Raw genomic sequence first — 12,293 nt, forward strand, 5'->3', positions numbered from 1 at the left:
TTACATACCAATATAGATATTCATGGTGCTTTACATACAAATGAATAATGTAAGGTTATGAGAATACTTGGTTTTACATTGCGTATGTTACATTAGTTCCATATAATTTAAGTTGGCAATTGTGGAGAAAATTTGTAGCTATAAATGTAAAAGTCTCCTGGATTTCCTGCATCCCCCAGGATGTTGACCATGCAGATGAAGGTTAGTGTAAACTGGTGAAGTAAGATGAGGCTATTGGTACTCACTACAGTGTAGTTCACCCAGGGAAGGTTACAAGTGGCCCAGTTTTGCTTGAAGAGTTGTTTAAACCAGCTGCCACATCAGTGTGTTGATAGAAATAAATATAAAGCCAGATCTTACTAAACCTTTTATCTTATTGTAAAATATTTTACTTAACTATGCATAGTTATCAAAATAGGAAATTCCCGGCATTGAACTAGTGCACTGTCACATTGTCTGAAATATCATATTGCTGCTTTACAGAGTTCAGAAATTGGCTTTAGTGGTGGCATGAGCATTTGATGACAGTTTCTTCTCTTCATTGGGAAAAACAATGCCAACTCCTGAGTTTTACTGTTGTAACGTTCTAGGTAATGGGAGTAACTTTCCTTTTATTTTTGTCTTGCATTAAGTCATTTTATTCTTTTTCCACAAAAGTTTAAAGCACATGCTTCAACTTATTACCCGTACCTCTGTGAAATCATGCAGTTTGACCTGATTCCTGAGCTCCGAGCTGTGTTACGGAAGTTCTTCCTGCGTATAGGTGTAGTGTTCAAAATCTGGATACCACAGGAGCCGTTACGGACAACTGGGACCCGTTTGCCTTCATGGTAGCCCCAAGTAAGACTGGCCATTGCTGCTTATTCACAAAGCTTTAGTCATGCTACATTCAAGGAATGGATTCAAGAGGAGGAACAAAAGTCATTGGTACCTCTCTGTAACCCAAAAGAGCAGCAGATCATCCGGATCAAGATGCTATTTTTGGAAAAACAGATTTTTGTTCTGCCTACCCTACAAAAATATAGCTATCAGCAGTTCAATGATTTTATTTAAGTTGTTGCCTACAGAGTTAACATAGTGGATGTAAAGTCTGCTTCAGTGCTAGTCATTCTTACGATTAATTCTGTTTCTGCAGATCAGTTACTTCAATTGTTTGGTCTTGTACCTTCCAGCTTATTCCCATAAATCTGCTGGAAATGATTCCTCAATGGAAATTATTCCCCTTGGAAATACTGAATATGGTTGTATAGGCTTGTGATGTTAGCACATGTGTTAATAATAAAATATATTGCAATGGCTAATGGCCACCAAAAGATCATGCTGGATTTTTTTCTTTATGTGCACATGACTAGAACAGTTAGTGTGGTTTTTTAGTTTGTTGTACAGTGGCTGTAGATACACCAGTTGGGGGGAAAGACATTCCTCCTGCAGGTTATGTAGTGAGCCATTTAAAAACCCTTTAGTAGCAGTGTTTACCCTTCCAAGATCAGCTTTCATGGAAGGTTTAGTTGTGTCAGGAGTACATAGTAACACATACTCTCAAATGAACTCAGAAAAATCTCAAGTTATTAGGAATTGGAAAGCTTTTTAAATTCTTCATTGCCTTTTATATTTTGCCTGATTATCTAGATGAGATGGTAAAATGCAAGAATAGGGTTATTTATTTGATTTTCTTTAAAGTGCACACTGAACAGATTAAGTTAAAATAACATTGGTTTGTCAGCCTCTTCCATTTTGAATATATATTTCATAGCAAAGGTGTCTGTTTAGCCAGAAGTAATCTCTTTAGTACATATCAGGACATATCTGTTTTTATTGCCAATTTGTGCGTGTTGGTTATTTTAATGCCTCAACTTTCAAGTTCTGTCAGTATGGCTTGGGGAAATAAAGTCTAATTCCCATCAGGACTGCTTTAGTTAAAAAAAATTAACTTAAGCACACACTATAACACACCTTCCAATACATTCCGATTTATTGGAGGCAACCAAGAAGCAAACTTGTGATTTAACATTGCAATTGTATTAGCCCTAGTGACTTCCATTTTATTTTATTTATTTTTTTTTGAAAGGCCAGACTGTAGTGTTCTTGTTACAATGATTCCTCTGATGCACTTTCAGTTTTAACTGAAGTTCAACAGAATTGAACCTGTCCATAGGATTATCTGTATTTGCAAGTGACTTAAAACCGTAACTCTAAAGACAGTATAGTATCCATGTGGAGCGGTGGGAGGAAAATCGCCACCTTCTTTAATGTATTAAGGATGCAAGTGGGAAAAGTGTTATCAAGCACTGTTTGTGCTGCCCATATTTGCATACAAGAACTATATAAGTGTTAATTGACTGAAATAAAGCATTTGTGTCTTTAGTACTTATCCTTTTGCTTTGTAAATAGAGATTTTTCCTGCTAATGCAATCAAAGTTTAATATAGCATTGGAAAATCCAAACTTTGGATTTGATGGGGATTCATTTTTTGTGGGTTTCTTCAGAGTCAGAATGGTGCTCTTACTTTATATTAACGTAGTTTGTTTTGGCCAGTAGTGCTCTAAGGTTTTCACTTACCTTATTTTGTCTTTTTAATTTTAATACCAAAGAAAAGTACATGGGTTTTTACTTTAAGTATACATTAGAAGAAATATATAAATTCTTTCAGTAGAAAATAATATATGGCTATATTTTACCATGAATAAAGACTGAAAAATAAGTAATTGCATATAATTAACTTGCTACATTTGAAGTCAGTATATGTCCTTTATGTGGCATTGTAAAGTGTAGCAGTCACTTATTCCCTTCTACTGTATTGTTTCATCAACTACAGTAAGGAAATAAATAAATAGGACTATTTATTTAGATTTTATTTCTCATGTTTGAATGTCACTCTCATTGTTAATGAATGTACAGTATATGACTTTAGTCCTGTCTCCTGTTAAAACATTACCTTTCAGGTTGCATGCTTTCTATCCCTATTAGGCAGCATGAAAGCAATACAACTAATGTCTTAAGATCTGAATGATGAGAATTGGGCTTTTTATTTTTTCTCCAAATTCTTTCACAACAATGGAATTATGGGTTTTCTTTCAATATAAAATAGTATTGAAGTGGTTTTAATAAACATATCTTTATACATATACGGATACTCAAGATAATGAAATTAAGAGCCTTGATCAGTGTTGGAGAGCCTTTTAACACAGCCTGAGGGTTGAGTGACTATTTCCTTAGATTCCTTATGAAAGAATTTGACTGGTTTATATGCCATTTATAAACTGTTAAAATCGTTATTTGATCATACATGACATCTGAAACATTCTAGCTTTACCATGTAGTGTATGCGGTGAGGAGAGACTATAACAGCCTTATTCCTGTCTCAGAGGTTTCTGAAAGTTGATTGTATAGAGAATGGTGCATTAGTAAATGTAATGTCTGAAGCCCTTAATTTTACACCAGCTGTTTGCTTCTCTGTACCTTTTGGAAAGGCCATAACCCATGGACATCATAATAACAAAGCTAAGAGCGCTCAGTCAAAACTCCAAGAGTAATTACCTTCTCGCTCTGATCCTAAACCAGGATCTGCTGGCACAAACTCCCACTGTCTGTGTGGAGTCTCACTGGCTTCAGTGGGACTATGCATGAGAACAGGGGTCCATGTTAGCATATTCTGATAAGGATCTAGGCCTCCATGTGCAGTACACAGTTGTATTCAGATGTTGTATTTTAAATGTTATGCCACAAATGACAGTCCTATAATTTAATGGTATTAATGTGGAGTACCTGCATGTTTATGATTTTTTTTTTTTTTTTTTTTTTTTTTACTGGAACATTTTGAAGGCGGTGGACAGTGGGAGAGTTGTTAATGTGCTGATTAGGATAAACCCTCAAAATTACCCTCATCTTGGTGCTTCTATTGGTTGTTATGGTGCAAGTAAAATATATTGAACCTTGTTTTTTTTTTTTCTCCCTATGTGATTTCACTTATTTTTGTAGCTTCTAAAATGCAAACACAACAAGATTCTAGTACAACTCTCTAGCTTAAAAAAATCTAACATTGTAGTGATATATTGATGAATGTTTTAAAAGAATATTCTATCCTTGGCCTGCAGTAAGTTTACAAGCTTTCTAAGGTACAGCTCACTTAAAATGTCTTTAAATTTTGTTCAATCACTTCTGCCACTTCAAACAAAATGTACTTTCTGTGCACAATGTATGTTTTATGTATGTAAAATGCCTAAGTTAGTAACTAGTTACTTTTTCTTAAAGATCTCCATATTAAGTGCATTTAATATCAGTAATTTAATGAGAAGCGTTTCTTGCCCAATGGATGTATACATTTTTGAGAGAATAGCAGAAATAATTATATAATAAAAACTATGTAAAGTTTTCTACATAAAAATATTGTGTATAATACTGTTATAATCCATGCTTTAATCAGGTGGTAAATCAATAAAGTTTTAAAAAGTGAAGTGGTTTTTAATGTAGTAATTAAAACTTATGTGAAACTATTTTGTGGTATATCCAGTTTGTGAGATGTAACCACTCCTCTTGTTTTCAAACTTCTGAACATCAAAGCTTCTGGTGTATGATGAGTAACAAATAGAAATGGTGGTAATGTGCTTTTTTTTTTTTAAAAACAAAACAAATTGACAAATTTTCAGAGAAGGCATATACATCTTGGCTATTCGCATAAAGTTGCCTTTGCAGTCTTGTTAACCAAAGTGATTTGCTTAAACAGTAATGTAATGGTATATGTAGGAAAAATTGTGCTAACTTTAAATTGGGGCAGTTTCATTGGGGGAGTTCCCTATCAGTGACAACTTACAAAACAGAGAGAATTGTCCACTATTATTCATATCTCTTGTTTTGTTAAGTGTGTTTGTGGTCACTGGCAGGAGAATTCCATTCCATTATTGTGAATTCCCTATAATTCTTCTATGAGCAATGAAGTACAAGTTCTTATGTATGCGTTTGTCAAGGCTGCTTCCCCACTTTGAACTTTAGGGTACAAATGTGGGGGCCTGCATGAAAACTTCTAAGCTTAACTACCAGCTTAGATCTGGTCCGCTGCCACCATCCCAAAGCTAATTCCCTTCCCTGGGTAGCCTTAAGAGACCTTCACCAATTACCTGGTGAATACAGATCCAAACCCCTTGGATCTTAAAACAAGGAGAAATTAACCATCCCCTCTCCTTCCTCCCACCAACTCCTGGTGGATCAAGATCCAACCCCCTTAGATCTAAAAACAAGGAAAAATCAATCAGGTTCTTTAAAAGAAGGCTTTTAATTAAAGAAAAAGGTTAAAAGTCATCTCTGTAAAATCAAGATGGGAAAATAACTTTACAGGGTAATCAAGCTTAAAGAGCTCAGAGGACCCCCCCTCTAGCCTTAGGTTCAAAGTACAGCAAACAGAGATAAACCCTCTAGCAAAAGGTACATTTACAAGTTGAGAAAACAAAGATAAACTAACAAGCCTTGCCTGGCTGTTTACTTACAAGTTTGAAATATGAGAGACTTGCTCAGAAAGATTTGGAGAACCTGGATTGATGTCTGGTCCCTCTCAGTCCCAAGAGCGAACAACCTCCCAAACAAAGAGCACAAACAAAAGCCTTCCCCCTCCCCCCACCCTCCAAGATTTGAAAGTATCTTGTCCCCTTATTGGTCCTTTGGGTCAGGTGTCAGCCAGGTTACCTGAGCTCCTTTTCCCTTTACAGGGAAAAGGATTTTGGAGTCTCTGGCCAGGAGGGATTTTTATAGTACTGTACACAGGAGAGCTGTTACCCTTCCCTTTATAGTTATGACAGCTTCCATGATTAGAGGAGTCCTTTTCCAGGTTACTATTCCATAGAGTACCTGTTAGTGTTCTTACTACCTTTTTTGGGGGGAGGGGAGGAGAGAGGAAGGGTTGAGAATAGGTAATTCAGGAATCAGAATATTATCACTTTGATTTCCACAACAATCATTTTTAACTGCCACTACTACTCATCTGAATAGTAGCTTTTCAGAAGCTAGGAGTACCTGGTTAGGCAGAATAATATATTATGAAAGCTACTTCTAACTAGCACTGTATGCTCAGCTAAGTTTGTCAAATAAATTGACTTAGTCCTCATTGATGCTTGTCTGATGTTTGTTTATAGATTTAAAATATTTTTGGGGCACAACTAGGAACTACAACAATCTCATCTACTGTAGGAAGAGAGAATAGAAGTCTTGGGTTATTTGATGATAGATGTATGGTTTTTAAATTAGGGTGTAGTATAGACCTTTCTATGCTTTTTAGTACCACTGCAATTATAGTAAAACCTCTACAATAGTCTTAAACTTTTCCTACTATATTAATTTGCAACAATTCAGGCCATAACATTTTATAATCTGGACAAATGGTGCCTAGCTTGCACAATGCCAGCTGAGGTGGAACCATGAGGCTTAGTTTGATGTGATTTGCCTGAGTGTGAATTTCCGTATTAGCTTTAGATTATGGCCAGTCTAGTTTTCTGTTGACATCTTATTTTGCTACCAGTTGACAGACTGATCTTTTGTGTGTGCCAGCATTGGAGAGTCAAGAAAAACACCTCTCCCTCAAGGAAAATGAGACCCAAAGGTGTAACAGCAACCACAGGGTAACAATTATTGCATACAAATGGAAGTTGAGAAAGAGAATATCCGCAATGGGTATAACACAAACTACCATGTTGCCATGGATCTACATCTCATCTTAAACATTTTGCCCGGGATTAGAGTTTAGTGCAAGTGGGAGAACATTTAATATACACACTTAATCTGAGCACACAATATATTACATTAATTTAATGTTTGGCATAGTAGTATGTGGAATCAGTAACGTTGTGGGCAGTGCATTGAATGACCATCTTAGTTTGACACAACCCATAACATTTTTAGGGAATTAAGAGAGTGCTTACTGTCTGCTATTAATTTCTTCTAGCATTCCTTAATACTCCTGTAAAGGTACTAGAGTGGTCTGTATCCAAACACTTTGTGTAGTCTGATTTCTATAGCATCCAGTTTTATGATTAGGTTTTGAACTAATTCCTTTTTGGCAAAGGTCCCCATACTAACCCTGCTTTTGTTAGGCTGTTCCAAGAGAGGTGTTGGGGCACCGGCAAAGGCAAGGGGATGAGGAAAGATGGTCAGGAGTCTAAGCTACCCCAGCGTGAGACTGAAGTATCGTCTGTGCTGCTTTGGATGCATAGCTCACACATATGCCTATCACAGTATGGGGTGTACTTCCTGCAGTGCACTAAATGTGCTCATAGAAGGAGTGTGTGTGTAACCAGACAATTGCTATGCTCTCAAATAAACTCACACAGGAAAATAAAGACAAAAAACATCACATCTGTGGGTGAACATATTTCACAATGCAATTACTTCATCTGACCTATCAGTTCTCTGTAAAGGAAACCTACATACACTTTCAAAAGATGAGCTTGGGAGCTCAAATTCCTAACTCTGCTAGAGATTAAAAAACAGTGACTCAATAGAGACACGGGATGAACAATCTGTAACCCCCTTCCCCCCCTTTGAGTGGAGGGGTTTTAACAGGCCACTTCACCTTGAATGGTCCCTTGAGATGTGTTAAGTAGTTAAGCTAAACAATATGTTGTTCTTTGTAGTTAGATGTGATACTGAGTAAGCTTCTCTTCTCTTCCCCCCACAAGCTCTGTGTAAATGTAAAAGCTTGTCTCCACCACCAACATAAGTTGGTCCAATAAAGGATTTTCCCTCCCCCACCCTACTACTTACAGTGGCAGGTTTGATTAAATGGCCTTGTTGAGCACAAGTGGGAAGCTTATGCTGTCAGTTTCCTTTTTTTTTTTTTTAACAGGTGCTTGTAAATTCCATGCAATCCTTAGTCACTTGTCCACAAAAAAACAAGAGGCCATGCCAGCTATTCCTGAAGCATGATGGTAGAAATGAAGGTTGTGGATGAGCTCTGGCTGGCTTGCTGCTTAGCGGAGCTGTGACAGGCGCAGGCCTCGATTCCTGAAGCTGGAGATTAAATGAGTTGCGGGAGGGGTACATTGCATTGGCTCCCCTGCCCTGGAAGGAGCAGCAGCAATGGCACCAACTCAGGTGGCAGTTGGTGCTTAACGCTCTGGGGGGGAGGGGGGTCGTGTAACTAGGTGAGACTCTCACGGGGTGGGGGGGGGGTGTATGTGTGTGTGTGTGTGTGGGGGGGGTAATGTATGTTTCCAGCCCTTGGGGGTCGCAGAGAAAAGCTGCAAAACGTGAACTCTGAAGAGAAATCCACCGTCAAGGCCCCGGCAGAGCCGCTCTCCTGCTAGGGGGTGGGGGGTGGGGATGAGGAGCGGCGGCTGCCTAGCCAGGCCGGGGGGCAGAGCTGACCCAGGCCTGGACCCCACTGCGCAGGATGGATTGTGGAAGGAGGCTGGCGATTGGCTCGGCAGCCTCGGGAGCGAAGATGTCGGCGATTGGCCCAAGCCGGAGGCGCTAAGGCTTTGTTGATTGGCTCAGCTCCGCGCGCGTAGCGTGATGCGGTCAGTGCGTCGCCGCCGCCGCCGCCGTCGCGCCCTCTCACCGTGGTTTGAATGTGAAGCGGAGCCGGAGCTCTCGGAGCTGCCGCCACCGGGGAGACCCTCCAGGTGAGGATCAGCCGCGCGCGCAGCGTTAGGGCCCCTGCGGGCGAGGCTCGTAGGCCGGGTCCCCTTCGCTGCTTACAGGGGGGTTCCCTGTTTATTCTGGACTGGGGATGGGCTGTGGGCCCGCGGCCCAGTGGGAGGCGCAGCTGAACGTGCTGGGCCCACCTGGGCCCGCCTTCTTCGCTTGCACCCGCGAGCGTTGGTTCTTAGGCCGAAGTAGTAGGGAAAGGTTCTCTCTGATTGGTCTGCGCTGCTGTCAGTCTCTGGCGGGTAGCGAGTTAGTTTGAGGGAGGGTGGATGCTGCTTCAGTCTCTCTTCTCCGAGGCCCTGAGCGCGCCCCCTTGGCGGTAGGGCCTGGGGGCAGCCTACCCCGACCCCCGACTTAGTAGTAGCGACTGAGGGTGGCGGTGTCGCCTCCTATCCCATCTTCGGGGACCGCGAAAGGGGCAGTCTCCCCGGCCCCTCTTGCACAGCCGCCGTCCTCCGATCGCTGCAGGGAGCAGATAAGGGGACAGCCTCTGCCCTCCCTGACGGGCATCTCTCGCTCGCCTGTCTCTCGGGCACGTGGCCTGGTTTTACTGCGGTATGATGGGTAGAGGAGCACAGGAGGTGATTTGCACAGCAGTATTTCGGAGGTAGTTGGGTGATAACTGGAGGAAGCCTCACCACATGGGTGTGAGCTTTTCAGTTTTGCTGCAGAAGTCTGTGGCACTGAGTTTCTCCCTCTCACTGTTTGGTTGTGTGCTTTCCCCCTCTCTCCCCCCCCTTCCTTGTGCATGCTATACACTCGCTTGTTAGTACCACCAAAGGGAGGAAACTCAGGCACTCGTCTCTGGATGTAAGCTGGGTTCACTTCTCAGCATTGTACCTGTTGGAAGGCACCAGCTTTTGCTGCAAAATACTTGTGTGCACTTAGTCCTTGTTCTAATTTAACTCTATTCCTGGTTACTGGCTCCAGTTGAAAGGGAAGAGAGGAGCTAGGATGTATTAAAAAGGAGTGAAAATGAGCTGAGGTTTGTGGAGGAAGGAGGAGCAGTCTTTACATCTGTGTAATACTCTGGGCACTGTAGTAAAACAGGGATTTAGAAACTTGGAATGGATGGTGAAGGAGTGATGGTGATTGGGAAAACATACTAGGCCAAAGCAGCAAGGAGTCCTGTGGCACCTTATAGACTAACAGACGTATTAGAGCATGAGCTTTTGTGGGTGAATACCCACTTCATAGGCCTAATTACTCTAAAATATACGTGCACTTCTATGTGTTTAGCTCCTTTCTTTCCTCCATCTCTTTCCTGCTCACTGACACATAAAGTGGGTACAAGAGCTCTACTGCTAAAGTAACTGTGGTTACTTACAATCTTAAGAGAAGTTGGGGTTAAGAGAATGGGCGATAGCTGCTCGGGGAAGAGAAAAGTTCCAGAACATGAGACAGCCATTACTTCAATGTGTATTGGCTTCGTGCTCTTCTATGTACTGATATCTGCAACAGAGGTCTGGGCTACACCTAAAATTTAGGTCAACCTCGCTACTTTGCTCAGGGGTGGATTTTACTATATGGATAGAAAAACCCCTTCCATTGCCCGCACAGTGGGCTTTGTGGTAGAAGGAGTTTGCAGAGAAGATGGGTCTTTGGAACAGTAAATCATAGCACACGGCACTTCTTTCTACCTCTTGACTTTGCCCTCACTTTGTCTTGTTTCAGGTAAAATTCCAGCTAGTACTTGTTTCCAAAGTATTGTTGCTTAGTCAGTTGCTATTCCGCTTACTGTCTTTTCACTAAATTAAGGAAATAAGTATTCCTGTGAATGAAACTCCTGCTTGATAAGTGATGTAACAATTTAGAGCAGAAATGCAGTGTTCTCAAAAGTTTTTTATAGTGTTCCATGAAAGTGGAATGGGGAGAAATGTCTTTTTGCTTAGTTCTGACACAGTAATCCTCTCCCTCCTTAGTACGTGAATTATGTTAGTGTCTGTCAGCATAGACACTTGCCTGGGTCAAAACTCAAAAACATTTTTACTCTCTCTAGAGTAAGTTGTAGTCTGTTAAGGAAGATGCATTATTATGGCTTGCTGGTGTGTATTAATGTAAAGGGGGAAAACGTTGCTGGCAATATAGCACCACAGCTACCAACTGTGCACAATACTTATGTGAATGAGTTCATTGGCCTTTGGCTGGAGCAGATATGGGCCCATTAATTTCAGTGGGATTATTTATGTAAAGTAAGCAAGATTTAGTCCAGAGTCTGAAACAGGACTGTGAAAACAGACTTCAGTTTCTTTCTGTTTGAGGTTTTTCTATAACTTTATAGTAAGCCCTCCAGGGAGAAAAGCCCATTCTATTTTTGTGGAAATAAGAGAGGCTGAGAGATGGGATTTCCTGTGGCACTACAGGACCAGGTACTGACTGACATGCCAGATGCAACTGAAAGGGCTTTGAAATTCTAAACTCCTGCTCTGAGCTCAGAGAAGGAAAGCATAGTCATCTGAGTTTAAAGTTGTTTCAACCGACAGTTTCCCAGAGAAGAAAATCTCTGATAAGAAAGCAAATAGATTGAGACTGAAGGGAATAGAATATTAATTCAGTAGCTAACATATTTTTTGGCTAAAGTGTCTTTTATTTCCTGATTGTAACAGAAAAAGGATGAAAGTAGTAGAGCGGTGGAGTGAGAAATAGAGGAAACAAGTTGTAAAGATGAAAAATCAGCAACATTCTTGTTGCTAATGAAAATTCCATCCGCTATAGGATTGTGGGAAAGGGGCTGTGTGTTATGGGTTCATTACTTACCACTGCAGCCATGTATCATGTCTACATAATTCACAAGTGACATGAGTTTAATTAGGGTGGCGTTTGTCTTCATTCCTATATTATACAGCTGCTTACCAAGGCCAGGCTCTCCCTAGCCAGTACTTGCGATCCATTTGTTTCATGAGCACTGAACTTCATTCAGACTCAAAAGATAAACTGAATGACTTATGTATTGGTTGATTCTCTGGCCTTGCAAAATTATACTTGCCTGGAGTAAGTAATTTTTAATTATGGATGCATCAAATATTTGTTTTACCATAGTAATGGTGGATGAGGGCATTCTGTCGTAGAGCTGGTAAACTCTCATATTAAATATTACCTTTTAGTAGGGTTTTGTTAGCTGATATGAGCTAGTGAATGTGATTGTAGTCAGGTCAGCTGAAAACTGCAGGAAAAAGTGATGCCTCTGACCTTTCTGTTTTGGGGCAGGATTGTATTCTTTTACAACATACAATGGTCACTCGCATGCTTATCCCCAGTAAGGTAAATGAAACTCTTGTGGTGTTACTGTCTCTTTAAAATGCTATATAAGTACAACACATGGACCACAGCTCAAAGAGCCAGGAAGTACCATCAGGCAAAAATTATCTCAAAGAGATGGAGGCTGAATGCATTTGTAGATGCATTAGAAATTGTTGTGGATTGGTGATCAATACTAAAATGGGACACCCAGACTTCAGTCTGGATTACAGAAGTATCTGCTAATACTCCAATGGAAAAGTGTGTGTTCTCATAGCAAATTACAAATTCTGCAGTTGGTAGCAACAATTAAAATTATCTCCTTTTTGAGAAGGGAAACATCTAAGGATGGCTCACTGAAGAAAAGCCCAATCTTATTTTTGCCTAAACAATAGGATAAGAAAGTGCTGCTTGGAACAGCAAAG

At 40.5% G+C, this 12,293-nt stretch overlaps 2 protein-coding genes across 12 annotated transcripts in view; both read left to right on the forward strand.

Moving 5' to 3' along the window:
• Positions 1 to 4,493, forward strand: part of ARFGEF2 (ADP ribosylation factor guanine nucleotide exchange factor 2) — a 58,822-nt gene extending 54,329 nt beyond the window's left edge. For all 10 annotated transcript variants that reach the window (XM_042861138.2, XM_008172113.3, XM_042861139.2 and 7 more), the window contains one exon: positions 658 to 4,493. In XM_042861138.2, the coding sequence (XP_042717072.2) occupies positions 658 to 834 (177 nt within the window). In that variant the 3' untranslated portion in view covers positions 835 to 4,493. The remainder of the gene's footprint in view (positions 1 to 657) is intronic.
• Positions 4,494 to 8,175: 3,682 nt separating this feature from the next.
• The window catches only part of CSE1L (chromosome segregation 1 like), a 33,431-nt gene continuing 29,313 nt past the window's right edge, over positions 8,176 to 12,293 (forward strand). Inside the window, exon 1 of one of the 2 annotated variants that reach the window (XM_005304604.4) lies at positions 8,176 to 8,606. The gene's annotated coding sequence lies outside the window, so the exon portion shown is untranslated. Of the gene's footprint in view, positions 8,607 to 8,845; positions 9,213 to 12,293 lie in introns of those variants that run through there. The other variant, XM_005304605.5, reaches the window with a different exon arrangement.

The sequence above is a fragment of the Chrysemys picta genome, chromosome 13 (genome assembly GCF_011386835.1).
Source record: "Chrysemys picta bellii isolate R12L10 chromosome 13, ASM1138683v2, whole genome shotgun sequence".
Classification (NCBI taxonomy): domain Eukaryota; kingdom Metazoa; phylum Chordata; order Testudines; family Emydidae; genus Chrysemys; species Chrysemys picta.